This window comes from Pyxicephalus adspersus, chromosome Z (assembly GCF_032062135.1).
Source record: "Pyxicephalus adspersus chromosome Z, UCB_Pads_2.0, whole genome shotgun sequence".
In the NCBI taxonomy this organism is placed as follows: domain Eukaryota; kingdom Metazoa; phylum Chordata; class Amphibia; order Anura; family Pyxicephalidae; genus Pyxicephalus; species Pyxicephalus adspersus.
In genome coordinates, this window is record NC_092871.1 from 76,709,782 (window position 1) to 76,732,999 (window position 23,218).

Below are 23,218 nucleotides of genomic sequence, written 5' to 3' on the forward strand. Positions count from 1 at the left end.
CTGCCACAATATCTGATACCTATAAAGACTTGTAGGTAAAACCTATTTTGAGACACATCTAATTATAGGTTTAGTTTCCTTCCTCCATTCAACAAATATAATGTAGAATGGTCAAACTGTAAAACAAAATTGCAGTACAAATTTGCAGCTCCTACTGTTCCTTTGCACAACCCTCTTAAAAACCCATACATTACAGGACAATCTTTACTTGATGTCTGTGCCATTAGTATGAGACAAGGATTATGCTGCTAGGATGACATTTTGTGGAAGTCTTATATTATATAAACTTATATTAAATATATAGTGTGAAAAGTTGGATGGTGAGACAGCTTTCCGTGACCCCTGACCCCCACCCTCTTCACAGTCCACATCTATTACAAGAGCATTTAAAGCAAAGCCTTTACTGACTATATAAGCTACCATTTTTGACCAGGCTCTAAAATTCTACTGCTGACCTGGTTGAATATTTGATCCTTTGCCATTTTTATTTTCTGAATAATTAACCTAGAACTATTATGCTGCTTAAATATTCAGCTAATTGCACACAACTGGCCACACAGTTAGTTGCATGCTTGTTTGTGACTGACACTATTGAAACCAAAAAGATCAGTTTTACATCCAGGTAATTATCATTCTTAAGAATGAGTTCAGCAATGATAGCTTCTATAATCTCTCAGAGAGAGGTCTGCTTTAATTGTTTTACAGGATCTTTACTTTTTCCTGAAAGAGGCAAGGCAGTGTCAGTTGCAATTTTTTTAAGTTCACCATTCTTCAACACCACATTTTTAGTAACCCACCCAGGTTGCCTTGCATGTACCCTGGCTCTGACCAGCCAGCATGCTTTGTGGTTGCAAAATCAGTCTCTGGAACACATGAAGTAGATTTGCCACAGACAACTTTTACTGGTGTAAACGGATTACCTTGTAAGAACTATCACCAGAATTTTATGGATATATCACCCCTCAAAACATCTATATCTAGCCTGCTCTTACTGTAACGTAAAATGTCTCTGTGTCCTGCTGGTTGGCTCTTCTCTTAGCTGTGCTTGTTTTGCTGCTGGTGTCCGACCCAGTAGATTTAAGAGATTCTGTAGACTGGCTGGACTGGAACGCATCTGACAAGTCATAATCATCAGCTCCAATAAGGTCAAGCAGGGCCTGGAGGGTAGCTTTAAGAGTCTTATTGATCTACAAAGAAAAAATTGGAGAAAGGTTATACTACAGATAAACTGTAAAACATAAAAGACACATCAAAGTTTCCTACTACGGTAAACTGCTCTAAGCAGAGGAAGCCTTAGAGATTGTTGAAAAGAGACTACCCTGCTTATAAGCCAGGGTGGGGTAGTCAACTCTAGCAGGCTTAAGGTCAACATTTTCTCACTTCCCCAATATATTTGCCACACTAATATAATTTCTATGAACAGACTCTGTTTAAAAATAATGAAATGGTCAAATCTTACGTCTTTTTTTAGCACCATTAACACAAGCCTCCTCCCACTAGATCTGCTAGATTTATTCTTCCAAATAGAATAAAAACTTTAATTTTGTAGAAGTTTTGAAAGAGAAAAAGGTCAGGATTTGTTCAGATGAAAAATTGTTGGCAGATATCTAGTTTGAATACTTTACACCCATTTATTCATAACGTTTTATTTTTTTTATTATGAACATTTTAGTTTTTTTAAAATGTTGTCCCTAAAACCAAAACCTAAAATAAACAAAGATACCTGCATGCACCACAAGTCTCTGTAACAAACTGCCAAATGAAAGTTTTTGAGAAACTGGCACTTCTGGTAGTCCATAATTCCAGCCCCCATTTTGCTCTGTGGTTCAATCTGCTAGCAAATGTTCTAAAGTTAGCTTGACGGCAGAAAGGGACAAGAATTCTATCATATCTAGAGATGTTTGGTTTTAAAAAGTCTTCATCCACTGATTCTCATGACTACCGCAGCAACTGGTAGCATGGGCAACAGGAATGTTAGCATTTAGGTTCTTCTTTATAAGAAGCAGTTTGTTTTAGGTTATAGTTTTAGTAAATTGTAAAAGGGCCTGAAGTACATTGTAAAATTGCATTTAGCAAAAATTGACATGAAGATTACCTCTTCAGTTTCCAGATGCTCCCGTTCTAGTCTAGATTGAATGTGCTGGAACCGACTGATTAACTCTTGGTGGAACAATGGCTCAGATCGTACTTCAATCACCTATAGATAAATATTGGAAATTTATATATTAATATATAAAAGCAAAGATAAGCTCTTAAACAAATCACATGAATTAGATTGATTCTCTGAGTCTGACATAAAACAAAAAACCTAAAATTTCCAACAGAATGATTGTTAGGTGACAAAGTCAATATTAAAAAAAAATTAAGATGTGTGCACAACTTGAGATATGCATTTCCCTGAATCTGATCATTTTGGTGACTTTAATGCACACAGTAATGCATGTCATAACTAATGAGGAATATAAAATGACATTTTTGTGCCTGAAATTTTAATTCTTTAGTGCAGACCCAAGGTGTCCCACTAGGAACAGGATAAGAGAAGGTTTTTCCCCTTGTCCCCTGGAGTTTTACATTGGTATTTCCCCATGGGAATAGCCTAATAATTCCCTTTGGCCATAGCTGTCGAAAAAAGGTAAGTAGGAGGTGGTTATCACTGAGAGTCAGAGGAGGATCACTGCTGTATGAAGTAAGACAACAGAGAAGAATTCTCCTGAAAAGACCATGATCTCGCACCTCATCCCCCTCATGGGGCTGAAATTCAAATCGTGCTGGGGGGCAGAATGCATCACTTCGCATTTCCATAATCTTGTTCTTGTCTGCTTGTGAATCAAAGTTGTCTACAGCCCCTTCTATGGCCTGCAGGCCTTGCTGCCGAGAAGTTTGGACTCGATCTTCAGCCTGCAGATACACACGCAGTGTCTTTCCCATAGACAGGTGAAAGCCAAGGTCACAACACTGTAGAGAAAATTGAAACAATCCATTAGCAAATAAACAGCAATAACTGTGTGGAGTTTAGTTTAAAAGGAAGAACTTACATCGATAAGGTCACTAATGTCGTGGATGTAATAATTATTGAGGTTGGAGTTCACGGTGTTCAAGTTAATGAGATATTCATTCCGGGCTTTTGTGCATTTTTGACTGTTCTCCAAATACTTTTTCAACCTCTGTAAGGACAAAATAAAAATCCAAATGAAAGCCCATAATATTCTGCAGCTGAAGTGGAACAGTTTTTGTCATGCTCCTTATAAAGAACACATAATACCATTTACAATGTAAATATACTGTATAAAAAAAATATATAGTATATTTATTACATACACTATAAATACAAATAAATACAGTATAAGTAATACAAATATACAGTAAATGTGTAAAGCCTCCATAGTATTACAAGGTCCCTTTATAGCAGCGGTCGCCAACTGGTGGGTGTCCATGGTTCTGGCCGGTGCACCCCCGAGCGTGGTCAGATGAAGGAACCCACCGGGGGACGCACCAGCCGGAGCCGTGCAGCACATCCCCCGTGCAAATCCCTGGCTCAGGGAAGTGGGCAGGCTGTGTTTCACGACACATACCGCCCACTCTCCCATCGCAGGCTCAGATCTGCGATGGCAGTGTGGGTGGGGTTATGGTGTTAAGATGTCACGATGGGGGAGGTTCCTCTCCTTTGATTGACAACTGGCTCCCCGCGCGTGCGCAGTCAGGAGCCGGGTATTTTAGTGGTCTGCAGGACCAAAAAGGTTGGCGACCACTGCTTTATAGTATAAGGAGGTAATTTTAGTATATGCTGGACAGTTCTAGAATCTATTCTCCCTAGGGAGTGATTGTTGACTACCTTCTGCTGCAGGGGAACCCAGACTTAAAAATCAATCATGGCCCTGTTGCATTATCTGTTAAACCTGTTGTGGCATTGGGCATCTTTTTTTAGGTGGGTTCTGAAACAGGTTAAAGGTTCAAGGAACTGAGCTTAGAGTGAGCTCTCACCATTATTTACTAAAAGGAGCTAGTAGATTCAGGACAGGTCAACCCTGCAACCCCAGGCCTACCTAGGTTAGGACTTGAATACTGAAACCACTAAGGGGTAAAGGACTTAGCACTGCTACCTCTCTCCAAATGTGTTGAGTTGCTATAAATCCTTCAAAAATAAGATATTTAAGCATCTATGATTTCTTAGAGGAACCCATGTAAAATGTTGCTGCCCAATGCCACTGGTTAATTACATTCTGCCATAGTCACTTAAAGTTACAGCTGACTGACAATGAAAAGTCACATTGTTGTGAGCCGGCTGTGCACATTTCTTCAGGCTATTAGGCTACCCAATAATCAAATGAAAGAATAGATTAGTACTGCAACATTAAGTGAAGTTACTTGCAAAGTATTACTGTAAAGTGGAACGATCACCACGATTCTTACTTTATATAGAAGGGTAGATAACCCTTTTATATAATATAAAAATGTATTTTTTTCTTTTCATTAAATGCCTTAAAAAAAAAAAAAGCACAGGCTAAGCCTCTCCCCTTCTTTCTTTACCAACTAAACGGAAGCGCATAGCCACCTGAAATTTGTACAAATGCGCATGGTCCTTTTTCAGGCATGTGCAGAAGGAGCTTTTCAGTCATTAAAAAAAAATGTGCCGATCTCACGCATGCGCAGTGAGATTAGCATTTTTTTACAACTTAAGCAGGCTACGTCACCTGCGCAGTGCAAGATCTGGTGATGTAACCAAAAGACAGAAGGAAAAAAGATAATGGTCCCCAGCACTTCCTCTGCCTAGATGAAGCAAGAAACCAGGACAATGGAGGAATGTATGGAAGACACCTTCAGAGGGATCGAGGGATCTACTGAAGTAAAAGTAAGGGACTTTTTTTTGTTTTTACTTCCACTTTAAGTATCATGCCAAACATTACAAAGAAAAACGAAGAACTGAAGAATTGTGTGTGCACTTCCTAAAAAAAAAGCCTCATCACCCAGCGTGTGTCTACTTTGCACATGGCTCCTCCAATGTATTTATATTTACACACAAAAAACCTTTACATTAAAGATTGTAATTGAATCATTAACTGTAACTTTAAACATATTTATGCCAAGCCTTGGTAGGCTTTACGAACATGCTTGAAACTTGGTAAAATTTACAGTACTGAAATTGGATTTGTATTTAGTACAACTGGGTTACAGCTGAAGGGCACTTTAAGGTCTTCATGGGTGCGGTTTTAAACTTGTCAAATCCCTGTCATATGTTTAGGGCCTAATGCTTCAAGATGTCTTAGAACAGACTTGGTTGTGGTTGTGGTTCAAATCTTTTTACCTTCTCTACCAGCCTTTCAGTCTTCTTCAGGGAACTGCGCCTTGGTCCCCTCTCAGCTACAGGTGAGCTTGCAGTCTGCTCGCTTACTTTGCCTGTGCGCTTTTCTTCTTGCTTTTCTGCCTCCCTTAGTTTGTGCTCGGAGTTCAAACAGTCATTGTGGTACAGCTGGTAGGTCTTCACTGCCTGAAGATAAAAATAAATAGTAAATGATCAATAACTATATGTAAAAAAAAGCAGAGATAAACTGTACTGCTAATCATTTTTCTATCCAAAAGATAAACGCAGTGATACAGATCTTTATTTACAAATGTAAAAAGTAAAGTTCAAGTCTAATCTTCCTAAAGTTTACATTTCTTGACTCCTTCTTCAGTATGCTAATTCATTTTTAAAACTAAACTTTTCTGTTTACAGTGCATACCTTATTTTGGAGTAATCCCATCGCTGGGTCTCTGTGCTCCTGTATGTAATGCAGGCAGACCATAGATAGAAGGAGAGGCCAGCAGGGTGCTATACATAGCTTCCTAAAAACATCACGGCACCCTGTCTCAGCACTCCTCAGAATGACCTTCAGCCCTGAAACAAGCAGTGGGCTGGCACTTGGAAGAATTTTTAAAAAAGAAAAAAATCAAAGTGCCTTTATGATGTCAGTCTGGAAGACTAGGCAAGCTGTATTTGCATACAGACTACCCCTGGTAATTTCAACATGTAATGCCTCCATGACTAAAGACTAAAAGCAAAAGTTGGGAATTTACTACAAGAATCAAGATACAGCAGTTTAAAATACCCCCCGTCCTCTTTAAACGCCAATAGACTAACCCCTTGAAACAAAAGATGAATATCTCTAATCACTGTTGATTTATTTAATGATCAAGATGATTCTCAAACAAGTGCAGAGCATGAAAAGTCCAAGCTTGAACAGAAAATATCCAGAATGCTGGATATTGTTTTGTGGTTGTATTATACTAAAACAAACCCCCGATATGATATATATGTTGGAGGGGGGGGGGGGGGATATGCTGGAGTACTCCACGTTTTCTTATGTAGCTGGGCTATAAGTATTTCTTTACATTTTTGGTGCTCTGGCTAAACTCTGCAAAGGAAGACACAAAATAGGAAGCAATACATTACAATTTTCTGAAATGTGATAATTTTGTGTGATTTATATTTGAATGGCACGTCAATGAACTAAAGCAACATAGTTACAAAAGCACATGTGTTGGAGAGCACCACAAAGTACAGCAACACACTACTAAGTTGTGGTGCACTGTGTTTGAGAAAGTATTATTTTTTGGTGGTGTTCCTATGTATTGCCAGTTCATTCAAAATAATAGGCTGCCTTAACACAACACATTAATGAGTGACATGATGCTATAATGAAAGAGGCACCAGAAGGGAAAAATGACACTAAATAGGTCTGTGAATCTATCATCTGAATCTGTCAAAATTCTTTCTGGCAAATCACCATCTTGTCAGCAAAAAAAATTAAAAAAGACTGTGCGTAGTGTCCAGAATATTGTGTGTAGTATGTAGTGTCCAGAATATTGACTTCACTGCCTTTTCATATGAAATGTTTGCCTGTAATGCTACTTTGAGGATATTTCACAACACCCTGAATAGTGCTACAAAAACTCACATACACACAAACACACACACATATACAAATTATTATTATTATTATTATTATTATTATTAATAATAATAATAATTATAATAATAAACAGTATTTATATAGTGCCAACATATTTTGCAGCACTGTACAATAAATGTTTCAAATGACAGACAGATACAGACCTAATTTTGACCTCCCACACAGGGGAAGGAAAGGACCCTGCCCAGAGGAGTTTACAATCTTACAATCTAAGAATATAATTATATATATATATATATATATATATATATATATATATATATATATATATATATATATATATATATATATATATATATATATATATATATATATATATATATATATATATATATATATATACATACATACATACATCCACATACAGATGCACAAAATCGGTGTTGCTTTTTTACAGCAACCCAAATTTGAACTTATTTGCAAAACTTTCTCATGAGGCAAAGGAAAGTGAAAACAGATAAAACACATTCATATTGCAACATTTATGAGTCTGAGTTTCATTAGATTACTGATTTAGGCAAAAAAATTAGTTTTAGGATACTGAAAAACAGAGAAGTAAGAGCTATTACGATAAAGAAGTGGGTGCAGCTCATACTATGGAATTATTCCTTTTTTTGGTTACTGAACCACAGTGATGATTGGGCCATATACATCTAAAGCAAACACGATGAGAAACTAAATCCTCCTATATAAATATGAAATGATATTACATACCATATACCATGAAAAAATATATAATATTTTAATATCAAAATTAGCTATTGTAATGCTCTGTTTACATGAATTAAGTCTACCAATCACTATGACATTTAGACAATGTAATCTTCATGCTGCATAAAAAGCATTCCCTATGCTTTAAATGCATGCCACTTCGGTGACTATCCACAATTAGGCTACACCACAAACGCCTATAACCTCCTTTCTGTTCTTCCCAAACTGTGGAACTGAAAAAGCAAACACATTGACGATGGCTACTAACGTCTGTGAGTACCACCTCCCTTATATTTGTGCATACCAAGGTAGTCCTACCACAGCAGATGGGTGGGTGAAAACAGTCCACTAATTTCAAAGCCCATGCCACAGTGTTTTAACTCTTGTCAAAGAAAGTGTACCATTCAATGGTTTTGCTGACCAGGCCAACAGGTACGTAAAGCATATACCTGGGATAATTAAAAAAGAAAAACAAAACAGATTGTGTACTGTCAGAATGCAACATCAAATTTATTGTTTTGCCCGTAGATAAACTTTTAAGCATGCTATGACTTGCTATGCTGTAGGACATTATTTTGTTGTGAACGCCAACATAACAGGTTTGCAACAAATAGGCAAGGAACAATTCACTGCAGGTGCAGGCTGAGATACAGTCCAACAAAAGCACAGGTTGTTCAGTGACCAATGTAGAGGATTTCACAATGACACCTTCACCCAATGTCCGCATCCAACACAAACTCAAAGTAGGCACTAACCTTGGACAGTTAATTGAGTCAGTTAATTGAGAAAAAAAAGAGAACCGATGCATGTCAAGTATCTGCAGATATTAGTGGGCTCCTCATCTAAGGACTAGTGAGCTGTAATGTGTTACATTTTAGTGTGGATACGCTTTAACACAAGTAAACTGGAAAGTGTTATAACAAATACTGAAATACAAAAGAATACATATATAAATTTAAAAAAATTTGAAATGAAATGAAAATTTGCATTTAAATTTGAACACGATAGTAACTAATATTTGTGTCCACCAACAAAAACACAAATTACTTTAGCGCTGTAACATTTACTTGTATTTATTCATAACATTGGAAAATTACCCAATGTTACAGCTCCTAGTACAGTGTTAGGTGTGTAATAGCATTACTATTGTCCCATGTCTGAATGACATTCATTCATTCACATTTGTGCATGCACAGCTCAGTGTTCAATAAACAAAAGATTGTGAAAAGGCAGGTTTTATGTTAAAGTTAGTTTTATAGCTGGAAGAGCATGCATTGTGCAATAAAAAAACCTGCTTGCATGCAGTTTTTTATTTTTTACAGTGAGTTCTACTTTAACTTAATAATGTCTGTCAAATCTTTTAAGTGTCCCTTTGGTTGTTAAATGTCTATCTATATTCTTCGAAAAAAATAACAATAATATTATATATATATATATATATATATATATATATATATATATATTAATATTATGATATTGCTGTCTATGATATTTTGTAATTTAATGTTCTGAAAACGTACAAATTACCTTTACCCTAGTTTTCCAAAAAGTCTGCACAGAGTTTGAGGTCTAATTATAGACATCGCCTGCAACATAATTTTCATTTCTAACTCTCAAAATGTAAACAAATGCTAAGCCTGCAGACTTTATTACAATACTGAAATTCAATAGAGGCATACCCTACAACCTAGTAGATGATAAGCAGGATTCCCCTGATTATGAACAGATGTTAGGTCCTAGGGCTGCGATTAGTGTGAGTGGTAATATATATGTAAAACATGGGTCTGGAGCTAGATAGTAGCAGGTCAGTACTAATACCTCAGAGACTGAATTACAGACAAGTAAGAATGCATAATGTTGCCAACTGGTGGTTTACGGCTGTAATGATGGTGTATGAATTGGAAGTGCCTGGTCTATCCCAGAGCCCTGCAGGCTACACTCAGTGTGTGGTCCTAACTGGTAACAACATACAGACAAAAAAGAAGGACAGAACAAGGGACAGCAGAATACTGTAAATATAAATACCAAGATATTTGTAAGCTCTTCAGGGCAGGGTCTGTATCTGTCTGTCATATGCAACCCCTATTTAATGTACAGCGCTGCCTAATATGTTGGCGCTATATAAATACTGTGTAATAATAATATTAATGTAAGCTCTTTGGGGCAGGGCATTTGCAACCCCTATTTAATGTACAGCGCTGCCTAATATGTTGGCGCTATATAAATACTGTGTAATAATAATAATAATGTAAGCTCTTTGGGGCAGGGTCCTCTCCTCCTCCTGTGTCGCTATCTGTATCCGTCTGTCATTTGCAACCCCTATATAATGTACAGCGCTGCCTAATATGTTGGTGCCATATAAATACTGTATAACATAAGCTTTTCTGGGCAGGGTCCTCTCCTCCTAATGTGTCTCTGTCTGTCATTTGCAACCCCTACTTAATGTATGGCGCTGTGTAATAAGTTGTTGCTATATAAATACTGTTTATTAATAATATTAATAATAATAAAAAAGATATAGCACAAAATGGATACTCCAGACGGACTAGACACTGCACTAGCCGAAACATGAGGAAAAAGCAGGATAAAACACAAAGGAACAGTAACCCTGAGAAACAACAGGAAATAAAAAGGCAACGATTATAAGGAGGACACATCAGGGACGAAGGTTACCAATAAGATTTAGGCAGGAAAAACACACAATTGCTGATGTGATCAAATATAGAACAAGTGAATTGTATACCAAATACTTGTAGTTAATCACAAAGATTGTTTTAAATTGATCAAAAGTGCAGGCCTAGCCTATGGCAAAGCTAACGCAATGATCCATACTACAGGATTTCTAACCACAGGGCAAGCAGACAAAGGAGATTGTTGAAGGTCAAAACTGAAAATTTACGGACATAGGCAGGGAAAATCCTCAAGCAACATTATGCATAAATAGCAGAGGAAATAAAATCGCCGACACACTGACATATTGTAGGTGTACAGACCCAGAACAAGATTTTAAAGTCAGAATTCCTCATTTCTTCACTTGTTTCAGGTCAGTGACTTAGAAAACCTTTGCAATGTTGGCCTACATAGAAAAATACAGGAAGGATTTACTTTAAAAAAAGACTGGTAAAGGTGCTAAAACAGAACAGTGGAGTGTAAGGTAGCACGAAGATGAACAGAATCTCAACAAAACTTCACTCCAATCAATTTCAGAATGCAAAACCAATTAAGTTTGCTAAACAAAAATCCAAATATTATAGCTGATACCCCATTAAATCTAAAAAATTTCTTTAAAGTAACCCTGTCACCAGAGAACCAAAATGTTAAGAAGCTGAAGTTATAAAAGTTTAACGAAGGTGTAACTAGAAATTAAGGGGCCCTGCAAAACTCTGGGGTGGTCACCAAGGGAGCTTCCCTCTTGGCTGGTTGGTGTATGCCATGTCTCGCGTCAGTAAATACATATTATTTGTAGACAGTGGTTTTAAACTTATGCAGCACTGGGAATGTGTTGGTAAAATATTTAACATAGTTCAACGTTTAAAATATTTACATTTATGTTAAAATAATACACAGTAGCTACCAACTCTATACTGCCAAGAAAATATTGTTTCTTAACAGTATTGTTTCTTAACAGTATATAGCTAGGCAGGACAGTTGAAGCAAAAAAGTAAGCAGTGAATGTCTGCATAGATGGTGTTCAGTGAAATGATCCTAACACTGCCTTATAAATTATTATGCTTATTAATATCAATATTAAACAGTCTTTATATAGTGCCAACCTATTATGCAGCACTGTACATGGTACAAAATAAAAAATTGTTACAGTACCACCAATAAGGATGACCCTAGCAGACTGAGATTTGCAGGGCCAGCAGACACAAATGCACTTCTTTACTTACCAACATTGCAAATACACACTGACAATGCATTGACACCATTGCAATGGAGTACTTCTCCACTGAGCACCTCTGTCACAGCCCATTTCTCCAGTGCAACCATACACTTCTCCCCTGAGAGCACAGGTATTGCAATTGTAGAAGTAATTAACTAGATTGTAAGCTCTTCGGGGCAGAGTCCTCTCCTCCTGTATCACTGTCTGTATTTGTCTGTCATTTGCAACCCATATTTAATGTACAGCACTGCGCTATATAAATCCTGTTTATTATTACTAATAATAATAATAATTAGCTTGCTGTAAACACTTTTAACAATGTGTGTTAATATTCTAAAAAAACTACTTCCTATATATAGATTGTAAGCATATATGTTCACAGGAAAAGCCATATTTTCCTATATATGCTGGCCATTCAATCTGCTTTGCAGTGCAACACCGGGAATTTACTTTAGTCTTAGCCAACTTATGAATAACACCTGCTTACCTATTAGACTGACATTTGTTTCCAACAGCATACGTGCTCCCTCTAGGATTTATATTTCACTGCACAATGTGAGTTTCCCTACAGTTTGCTCTAGAAGTTGCAACATTTTAGACATAGGCCAGGTCATTTCCTGTTTAGGGGACATCCAACATCACTAAGCTATTTCTTCAAACTGTTGTTCTGCCAATTTCATTCACTGTATTTCATTTAATTAAAAATGTTGGCGCTGAGCATTACATGGTGACATAAACTATGAGAGTCTGCTGTTTTCTGGAAGCTATGTACAACCCTCCCATCAGTCATAATCTGTTTGCAATGAAATGCACAAGGATCCTGTGATGGTATGTAATAAAAATGTAAAGGATTCATTCCTGTCACGGGCAGTTTAGGCAGCTCACCAATTGTTCTCCAAGCGTTTGTATTTAAAAGTTTTTTGTGAATGAGGACAAGCTAGTATTGAATAGGGATGAGTGAGAAGGCCTCTGACAGTCTCGCGAAAATTTCCTCGAACTTCTGAAGGGTCCGCGAAATTTCGGCGAACCAAATTTGCTAGGTATGTGTAAGAGAACAGTGGCAACAAGGGAAAAATACAAAAGTTCCAAAAGACTTTGTGGTTTTCCAGAAAATGGCAGGTAAAGTGACAGCAGCAGATTTTTGCGTGATGGACAGCATACAGAAGGCAGCATAAACATTAGGACATTGAGAAAGAGTGGCACTATGTGTGAACTCAACCCACTAGCTACAGCAGTCTCTGCCGTCAAAACAGCAGGAGATTGCATTGCTATCTGGCATCATGACCTGGATGACATGTTACGAATGCCACCCATAAAGTTGTGGAGAAGTACCATAGTCACATTAGGCAAAAGGATGGAGGAGGACCAACAGGCAGCGGTAGCAGCAACAGGAGGCGGTGGGCCCTGAGACGGAGCGTGGACCGCATTGGTAACTGGCATCTAGAGCTGGGTGTAGTCCATTGTCAGAAATTTAACTGTACCAAACATCTTCTTTGGTAAATAGGTACAGGTATCAAACACTAAAATATCTATATTTATTTTATAGTAGGACAGAAATTTTATTGTACCAACGGTCTCTTTTGGTAAATAGCAAGAGGTATCAAACACTAAAATACCTGTATTTATTTTATAGTAGGACAGAAATTTTATTGTACCAACGGTCTCTTTTGGTAAATAGGAACAGGTATCAAACACTAAAATACCTGTATTTATTTTAAAGTAGCACAGACATTTCACTGTACCAAACAGTCTTCTTTGGTAACTAGGAACAGGTATCAAACACTAAAATATCTGTATTTATTTAAAGTAGGACAGAAATGTCATTGTACCAAACAGTCTTCTTTAGTAAATAGGAACAGGTATCAAACACTAAAATATCTGTATTTATTTAAAGTAGGACAGAAATGTCACTCTACCAAACAGTCTTCTTTAGTAAATAGGAACAGGTATCAAACACTAAAATATCTGTATTTATTTTATAGTAGCACATAAGCACCTAAATGTAACTGTACCAAACAGTCATCTTTGGTAACTAGGAATAGGTATCAAACACTAAAATAGCTGTAATTATTTTACAGTAGCACAGAAATGTCACTCTACCAAACGGTCTTCTTTTGTAAATAGGATCAGGTATCAAACACTGAAATATTTGTATTTATATTAAAGCAGGACAGAAATGTCACTCTACCAAACGGTCTTCTTTTGTAAAAAATAGGATCAGGTCAAACACTGAAATATCTGTATTTATATTAAAGCAGGACAGAAATTTCATTGTACCAAACGGTCTTCTTTGGTAAATAGAAACTGCAATAGATTTTTTAGCTTTAGTGAATGTACAGTGTGAAAAAAGATGACTAACAGTGTCTTTTACAATACACAATATAGATTACACTAAATATGCTGACTGCTGACAATTTAATAAAACTGACTAGCTATGCGTGGCACTACATGTATCAGCAACCACAATTGTACCTTCAGTGCATGTGCAGTCAGTGAACAGCACCTAAGAGTGTAATACACACAATATAACTTCCACTAAATGTGCTGACTGCTGACAATTTAACAAAACTGACTAGCTAGTAGCTCATGAAAGAAGAAAATGCCCTATAAACACAGAACTATGCAGCTAACAATGAACTAAGAAGGCTCCTACACTGTCCCTGTCACAATACATGTCTCTCCCTGCGTCTCTCCTCTACACAGAACACAAGGTGGAGTAACTAACCACTCCCACCTCCCCTGTATATATATGCATGTGCTCTGATCTCTCCTGATTGGCTGCCGAGCCTTGCTGTGCATCCTGGGAGCAAATGATTCGCTCCCAGCCGCGATTTCCAGCGGAATTTCTCGGCGTTACCGCCCCCTGCTTTTTCCCTTGTTAGTTCGGCGAGAACATGACCTCATGACGAATTACAAGGACAGTCTCGCTTACATGCTCGGTAAGTGAGGCCCGATTTGCTGCGAGATTGAATTTAAAAATCTCGCTCACTCATCCCTAGTATTGAAGATAGAATGGATGGCCTATACTCACCCCCTGCAGCTCTGACATCAGCTTCATCAAATCTTCCTGTTGCTGAGCCCCAATATCTTTACTCTGCAGGGAAGAGCGATAAACACAGTGAGATTTAATATTCCACAAAATTGTCAATAAACAGATATGTAAATGTGATGTAACAGTAGCATTATACTATAACATACCAAGGACTCTATAAATGATTCCCCTGCAAACTTCACTCTGGTTCATATTTTGCTTACTCGGATAGCATTTCCTATTGTGATAGCCATGCACTTTTGAAATTGGCAACTAGATGGCAGAACAAGTCATTTTAATAGACCTGATAGGATATCCCTAGAGAAATAAGGCCATCTGTCAGCAAATTTCAGACAAATTGATGGGGAAACATTTATAATTAGAGCCCAAAATGTCATAAATTAGGAACAGTAAAGAAATGGCAGTTGTGTATATAAGTAGAGGAAGGTATATAAATTGGAAAATTGAGACAGGAAAGATGACAATAGTAAAACTTGCCAACCTAAATGGTACCTTAACTACAAATTTTTACTTTACATAGAAGGGTGGACAACCCTTTTTTTTTAACGTAAACATTTTGTTTGTTTTTTTTAAGAGTACAGCACTGCTTGCTTAATTCTTTATCACCTAGGCAATCAACAATGAATGGGAGCACAGAGTCTCCCGGAATACCTACGTCACGCATCTTGGGAGGCTCTTGGCTGCTCCTTCTGCACATGCCTAAGTATCTCAGACTTGCGCAGAAAGAGTACTTTCATCAATAGGAAAAAAAAATTAGATTGGGAAATAACTTGCTGATCTAACAATCGAAAAGTTTTTTCCCCAATCTATATCACCCAATCTCGTGCCTGCGTCTGAGATCAGGTGACATAGGAAGAAGAACGCAGAAGAAGAGAGGAGAAGATGTCATTGCCCGGTGCTCCTTCTGCTCCGGGAGTCTGATAAGACAACGCGGGACCCAATGAAGAAAACCTCCTGACAGACTGATCTGCGGTATTGAAGGTAAGTGTGATTTTTTTGTTTTGGGTTAGTTTAGGGTTTACTTCCGCTTTAAATCCACCCAAACTCCTCCTAAAATGAATCACATCCAAATGAATCTATAATGAAGTTTATGTTGGTTAGACAGAAGTAAACCTAGCTCTAGATAGAATGGGAAAAGGTTTGCTATGTCAAACGTTTTTGATTCTTGTATCCAATGTAAAAGGGCCACTCTTTCTTCCACTGACAATCAATGTAACGGGCTATTCTTCCTTCCACTGACCACCAATGTATCAGGGCCACTCTTATTTCCACTGACAAATGTAGGGGGAATTCTTCCCTCTACTGGCAATCAAAATATAACAATTCTTCCTTTCACTGGTCACCAATGTAAAAAAGGTGACCTTCCCGTCTTCTGATGTAAAGAGACTTTTTCCCACTAACCACCTGTGTAAAGGAATAATCATCCTGACACTGACTAGCAATATAGGTGGGAATTCATCCTTTTCACTGACTTATATTGCAAGGGAACATTGTCCATGGACTACCATTTTCAGGCATCATTTTTAATTTTGCTGACACAAATTATATAAGGGTGGAATTTTTACCAATAACAATGTGAGGGCATTTGTTCGCCTGCTCACATTGCATATGGAGGCAAGCTTTTTTTCCATTTTCCGTAAAGGAGTTATCAAACTTACACTGAATACCAGGGTAAGACTGACAGCCGATGTGAGTGGGTATTTTTTTCCTGCATATGACCAATTTAAACAACCAAAACCAAACTTTTTTGTCTTAAAAGACAAGAACCTTAAAAGGGTCATTATTGTAGAAATTTTGCATTCATATATCTGTATTCAGTAAATACCTGTAATGAAAATATGCATATTGAAAGTTTTATTTTACTTCTTTATATAGTTCTGCATTTTTAGCTGCGGGCAAGCTGTCCAGCAAATTGATGGCAATAGGAGTTGGGAGAAATTATTACACCACCAAGGGAGCTTGGACAAAAACAGTTTTTTTTAAGTAAAAATTAGTAAAAAGTGTAAATGTAAAGATGCATAAAGAATTTGAAAACAAACAAGGAATTCATATAATAATTTATTTTACTGCTTTGCCTTGATAGTGGCTCTTTAATTTCTGGTTAGTTTTGATGGTCAAGCCAGTTCCTCAAAAAAAGCAAATGTTTGTAGATATGAAAATAGGAAACTTAACAGGAATGTGAAAACACTTCTAATAAAGAAAGCTGATGAAAAAAACCAAATATGTTCCCTGGTGATATCACCTTTTTGGTGAGGCGAGTTAGGTCCTCTCCGATATGTGCCAGGCGGGGGATGAGGTGTGTGGTGTAAACATCGCTGAGTGCCGCATAGTCCCGACTCTCTTGACGGGTGTGATTTAGGATCATGTACCAGCAGTTCACAGGCGACAGAAGATGCTGTTGCTCTTTCCTTAAAAACAAAAAGAAGCAAGGTTTAGGCTTAGTGGATATGGTATTGGTGTCTACTGTTAAAGTGTATGTCTAGGAAAAAAAAACACATATGTAGAATATCTCTGTAATACCTTTACATTTTATGCAAGTACAAACATTTTCTGCTGATCTGGCAAATTTTTATTTATTTATTTTTTTTTTTGTGAGCTGACAGAAGTATTTTATGGGTTAAGTGGTGCCAGCCCTGCTTATTGTGTTTTGTTAAATTTCCCAGCCACTCCCGCTGTTTTGTCATTCACACAATCAAAACTAATTGACTGAAACAGGGGGAGCTACATAGTCCATTTGATATGACAGCCCATAGGACATCTCTGGATTTCTGAAGGGATCAACAAATAATTTTTGCACTTGAACAGATCAAAAGAAAGCAAACAAGATACATTTATTGTTAAGGTATGCATATATTTTAAAGTGAGGGATATACAGGAGCTGCTGTTGCTGGCCTTTTTGAAGAAAACAGTTGCTTGGCGTTGTCTGATTTATGGGTCTTTTACACAATATTGTGTCAATGGGGTCTATTTATAATGCAGGCAATATGATATTCATCAAACGTTCTATGGTGGGAATAAGTTGCTGCCACTGAAAACACATAAAACTAGAAGACTCACCAGGGGGGCCATTACCATATGGTGGTATAATCTCCCCAAGTACCGAAACAAAACTGAATAACCAAGGTAAATGTAGAAAGAAGTTCACATCTTAACATCTGCTAACCTGGAAGAGAATCTTCTAGGCTCACGTGTTTTCATTTAGCAGCAATTCATTCCCACCAAAGAATGACTGGTAAATGTAAGATTATTATTAGAATAGCGCCATCATATTATGCAGTGCTGCACAAAGTCCACAGTGGTTCCACTAGCCGTCCTACAAAAGGGCCCACAATCCAATGTCCCTGCCATTTTCATATGTCTTTATTTCAGTCTAAGGTCAATCCTAGGGGGAAGCCAACTAACCTAACTGCATGTTTTTTGGAATGTGGGAGGAAACCAGAGTACCTGGAGGAAAACCATGCAGACACAGGGATAACCCCCATGCAGATGGTGCCCTGGCCGAGATTATAACCTGCGACCTAGAGCTCAAAAGCAAGGTTGCTAACCACTGAACCACCATGCTGCCCATTCAGATTAACTGCTTTAAAAACTGAGCCTGATCTTAGACTGCATTAAAGACATATGACTATGGTAAGGACATTAGATTGTCAGCTCCTTAAAGGGACAGCTAGTGACATGACTATGGACTTTGTAAAATTGACAGCCACACTCACTTCACCTACTCTGCCTACTTACCCAGGGTATCCTCCCCTATGCCAAAACACTGCACAAAACGTAATGTGCATGTAAAGAAGGCTTGGAATAAATGTTTTTTAATACTATGGAATATTTTACCTTTATTTGTCCTGGTTAAAATCTAAACATTCAAAGTTGTCATTTAATCTACAGCGCTGTGCAATATGTTGGCACTATATAAATATTGTTTATAATTTTTATTATTATTATTATTATTAATAATAACAACAACAATAATAATAATGATAATATTTATTGTTTATTGAACTGATTATTCCATTAGATTTTATTTTTTAACAGCTTTACACAACACTGGTTGCACAATCACCTGAAACCATGAAGTTCCTTGGAATTGCGAATCTTGGAAGAGAAGCGGTCGCTCAGTTTCTCCAAGCTTCGAGAATACTCCAAATTAATTTCAGCTTTCCTGCGCAAGAACTCACTCATGTCCTGCAGCAACTGCTGGCGGAAATCCACTTGGTTGTCCAAACATTTCACTTGCTCAGTAAGCTGGCTGCGGATCTCTGGGAAGAGAAAAGGTCACATTATCATTTGGTGCCCCACATGAAGTCATGATTTGTTTGTTGCACTACAATGTTTTCTCTATGCATACAGCAAAGATAAAGATATTTGAGCAGAAATAAATTGTAAGCATTTTCCTTTGTTTTTTTTCTTTAAAAAAAAAAAAAAAAGTTTAATTAATTGGAAAATACATTTCCTTCATTGCTAGCTAAAGAAGACATTAACCCTTCAGGACAAAAATGACATTGATCCCTAGATCCTCAGGCCAAATTTAGTGAGCTTTGATTAACCTGTATCTAATTTAAATAACAGATGTCTAATTTAAATAAGTCCTTTTAAAGTTTTAAGGTTTTTTTTTCATACACTGGGCCTGATTTAATAAAACTATCCAAGACTGATGATGCATCAGATTTCTTTATTCAGGTTAAGTATATTTTACCAAGCACTAAAAATACCTGCTAATCCTAAAAGATGTCTTGGCCCTTTTTTGTGAGTGGAAAAGACAGCAAAAACAATCTTTTCTTGCTTTTGTAGACATTTAATTCCATCAATCCAGCATGTAATAGGGATAAATTATGGCAAACATGTTTGAAGTCCAGCCTGTGTGACAACCAGCCCTTTTAAAATGTTAAGGTTTTTTATTGATACACTGGGCCTGATTTAATAAAACTTTCCAAGACTGTGGAAGATAGACAATCATGGGAGAACCTAGGGTGATCCAGCAAACCTGGAAAAGATTTGGTCCTGGATTGAGAGAAAAAAAAATAAGAAATCCATTCCAAGTTTGTTGGATCACCCATGTTCACCCTTGACAATCTATTTTCTCCACTCCTAGAGGACCTTTTTTAAACCAAGTCTCGAAAAACACTGCCATTTTTATTATAGGTTCACATTTTTTTTTAAATAACTGGTTAAATGGTTGTGTTTATCTGCAAGGTCTATTTTGGAGTGCATCTTCCAATCTGTATGTAATCACAATGTTATAGCTAACATTGGTATCACAAAAAAGAGCACCATTCTAATTGGCTCCCAATCATTAATAGGGAATCAAGCTGTGACATTTGGTAATAAAAATGAAAGGAAATGCCTCCACAGCATAGGGCACTATGATGGGGAATGTTGATATTAAAACTGTGGGAGGAAAAGGAGTTCAGGAAAATGTTTCTAAAAGGTACCTAAAACTGCGATTTTAGTTCTTGGTAAATGCCAAAGGGGTAAACCATTTCATGAGTGAAATATTATTCCTCACAACCTTAATGACTTCTAATTTATGTAGTGGCAGCACTTCCTGGAGAGGAGACCAGTCACCTGGGCCAGGGCAGGGGGATGATGACGTGATCAAAGGATTTCTAGGAATGCAAGAGATGAAAACTTAGAAAGGTAGCTGCACAAGGGTAGGGCACTTTGCTCTGCCTTGCCATTTCTGGAGATAAAAAAATTTCATGGAAAATGGCAAAATTAATTGTTTAACCGATCCCTGCCCCATATTGTGTCCTGCTGTACAAGGCTAAAGTTTTTTCATCTGCCCTCCCCTACTAACCTGAACAAAGAAAACATTTAAGTTTTGGATGGTTATATCATGAAGCGGATAAGACGCTTGGTAAGTACGGTATGTTTTTTCTACTATTTGTTTAAATCATAAATGTCCATTTGTATACTTTTTCATCTATACACCAAAAATAACATGTAATATTTTGCAATTTGCTATTCCTTAGATGTGGTGGCTCCATCAGATTCCTTTATTCAGGTTAAGTATATTTTACAAAGTGCGGAAAATACCTGCTAATCTTAAAATATGTCTTAGCCCTTTTTTGTGAGCAGAAAAGATAGCAAAAATAATCTTTTTTTGCTTTTGAAGACATTTAATTCCATCAATCCACCATGTAATGGGGATAAACATGTTTGAAGTCCTGTCTGTGTGACAACCATGGCCACAGCTCTCATTTTAGGAAACTGCTGATGTTTGTACCCCCATCCTTCTCTGCTTGGCTCGTTACTAGCTATTCACTGACTAAAAGACATTTTGTGATTGGTCAAGGAGAGAAGGCACAACACTTAATGGGAATAGGGGTTCTCATTGTCAGAGCACCAGATGTACAGAAGATGTATTGTTCACCAGCACTAAACTGTTGTTTCTACCAATGCAAAATGATGGAGACATAGGAGAAAACTTTTTATTGTAAAACCATTTTTAGGCTTTTTTATTACTTGCTCTCAAAACCACACTGCTCAGAGCAATGGCAGTTTGCTGCTATACCTCCAGGAGTGACAAACTGCACTGCAGGTAAATTCGCTACACATGTTGCTCTTGCATTTGGTGGTGCTGTTCTTCCTTCAAAGAAGAAAAACCAAACGCATGGACAGGAGCATTATGTGCTGCAACCCAACTGCAAAGCAACCATTTTGAAAAGTATGGACAAAGTTAAATGGATGCTATTGGGAGCCCCGGTTGAGCATGCGGTACATTGGCAAGAGTACATTAGCTTTAGCAAACAATTATCCTAAAGTCAATCTGTGCCCTGCTAATACACATTAAACTAATTACTTATTAAAATCATCCAATAAAGGCACTTTAAAACATTATGTAAGCAGTGTGAAATTCTAAACACTTGTGCTATGTTGATTAAAAGCACCTAGAAAGGTCAGATCTTGTGTGGAAGCTCTTTAATGTTACTCAGAATTATTTAAATTGTTTTATGCCTATAGTATGTTCACAGGTACAAGTAAAAATGTGTACGAATTCCTCTATCATTCTATTTGCAAGGCCACACCCCTATTACAAGCTATACTTCAAACAAAAACACACAATAGTTGGACTTTTAAGGCCAATTAGAATCTAGTATAAACCAATAAAACCAAAATAGCAGCAACAATGATAGTAGCACCTGCACAAAAAATTTGTATACATTTATTTAGTGCATCCAATCTCCTGTGTAGACACTAACAAGTGTGGTGTTAGATCAGTCAACGCGTTTCACGGCCAATGTGACTGCTTTTTCAGGACATGTCAGGAGATCCATGTTTTCAACAAATGAAAAGGTAGTAACCCAGATACAAAATATATCATAATTGCATGTAAGGGGCCTTCTAATATTGGTTACAGTATATCAGAGGTATAGTTCCATGTCTCACATAGGAAGAGAAGCCGCATGTTTAAATGCACATGTTCACAGGTACACTTTAAAATATATCTATGGAATCTAAAACCAGTGCTGCCCCACCTGTAAAACCAAGCATAGGTTCACCCACCTAATACTGAATTATGATACTCCCTCACTGACCCTTAGTGAGTCATAAGAGGTGGGCAGACTAACCACTCAGCTGTTCAAATTGTATCACAAGGTATCTATAGGAAAAAATCCCAATCTCAATTTATTAAAGTGAGATAAAAAATAAGCAATCTTGCTTGTAGCTGCAAAGTGTATATGAAGCCTTGTTTTGAGGCAAGAAAGGGAAAACCCCTGTCAATTAATTTTTGCTCTCTGTATCTCTTTATCAAGATTTTTCATCATTTCCTGTCCTAGAGTTGCAGCAGAAAATGAAAATCTACAACACTAAGGAAAAAAATAAATGGGTAGAGAAGAAAGAAAGAGGTTTGAGGCTCAGGGGTTTTTCATGCAAAAGATGAAGTGTATTGTTTGGTTATTTTATACATAAGCTATCAAATACACATGAACATATGAAATTACTTCAGATTCTGTCCTGTAAATATTTCACAACACAGAATATTTGTACACCCTATAATATAAAGGTAACCGTATAAACATTGAATAGACCGTGCCGTGGCGTGCAATGATCCGATGCGTTTTGCCACGTAGGGCTTCCTCAGGGATATATAATAATGCGTGCTTGATGGTCTATATGTATAGAGATGTAGCAAGTCAAGTATAAACATTTGAAATTTCAAATACTATATTTCAAATTTCCAATGTTTATACTTGATTTATACTATAAAGCTAAGGAAAATCAAACAGAGATGGTTAATCTACCTAGCAAGGCCTGAAAGGGTTCTAAACCTCCCCAATTCTATCCTCTGTTTTTGGAGGCTATATCTAGTGCCCAGAGGCATAGTCAGCTGGTGTATTTTTCTTTGTAAAACATTTGTGCATGTGTTTGTATATTTTTACATATATGTAAAATATATAGAACTCATATTCTACAATGCTTGTTTGAAATTAGTATGTAGTATTTATCTTTCATAAAGAAAGTCTATTCTGCTAAACATGGCTTCCATCTAGACCTATTCAGAAAATCTGACAATGGTTTTTCTGTTGTCACAGCACTGACTTATTCTACAACTATATCATTTTACAGAAAGGAGAAATTGCCAGGGCATAATATGATTTAAAAGTCCAAGCAAGG

General features: G+C 37.1%; 1 protein-coding gene and 1 long non-coding RNA gene across 5 annotated transcripts in view; one reads left to right on the plus strand and one right to left on the minus strand.

Moving 5' to 3' along the window:
• LOC140344240 (rho GTPase-activating protein 4-like) overlaps positions 1 to 23,218 on the minus strand; it is a 116,202-nt gene that overhangs the window by 36,831 nt on the left and 56,153 nt on the right. For all 4 annotated transcript variants that reach the window (XM_072431264.1, XM_072431262.1, XM_072431263.1 and 1 more), the window contains exons 2-9: positions 18,663 to 18,858; positions 16,842 to 17,007; positions 14,579 to 14,641; positions 5,303 to 5,485; positions 3,036 to 3,164; positions 2,734 to 2,955; positions 2,096 to 2,197; positions 993 to 1,187 (exon numbers count right to left, since the gene is read on the minus strand). In XM_072431264.1, the coding sequence (XP_072287365.1) occupies positions 993 to 1,187; positions 2,096 to 2,197; positions 2,734 to 2,955; positions 3,036 to 3,164; positions 5,303 to 5,485; positions 14,579 to 14,641; positions 16,842 to 17,007; positions 18,663 to 18,858 (1,256 nt within the window). The remainder of the gene's footprint in view (positions 1 to 992; positions 1,188 to 2,095; positions 2,198 to 2,733; positions 2,956 to 3,035; positions 3,165 to 5,302; positions 5,486 to 14,578; positions 14,642 to 16,841; positions 17,008 to 18,662; positions 18,859 to 23,218) is intronic.
• On the plus strand, positions 14,394 to 18,991 carry LOC140344242 (uncharacterized). Its single transcript, XR_011923525.1, has 2 exons — positions 14,394 to 14,486; positions 18,635 to 18,991. It is a non-coding gene; the product is annotated as an uncharacterized lncRNA (long non-coding RNA).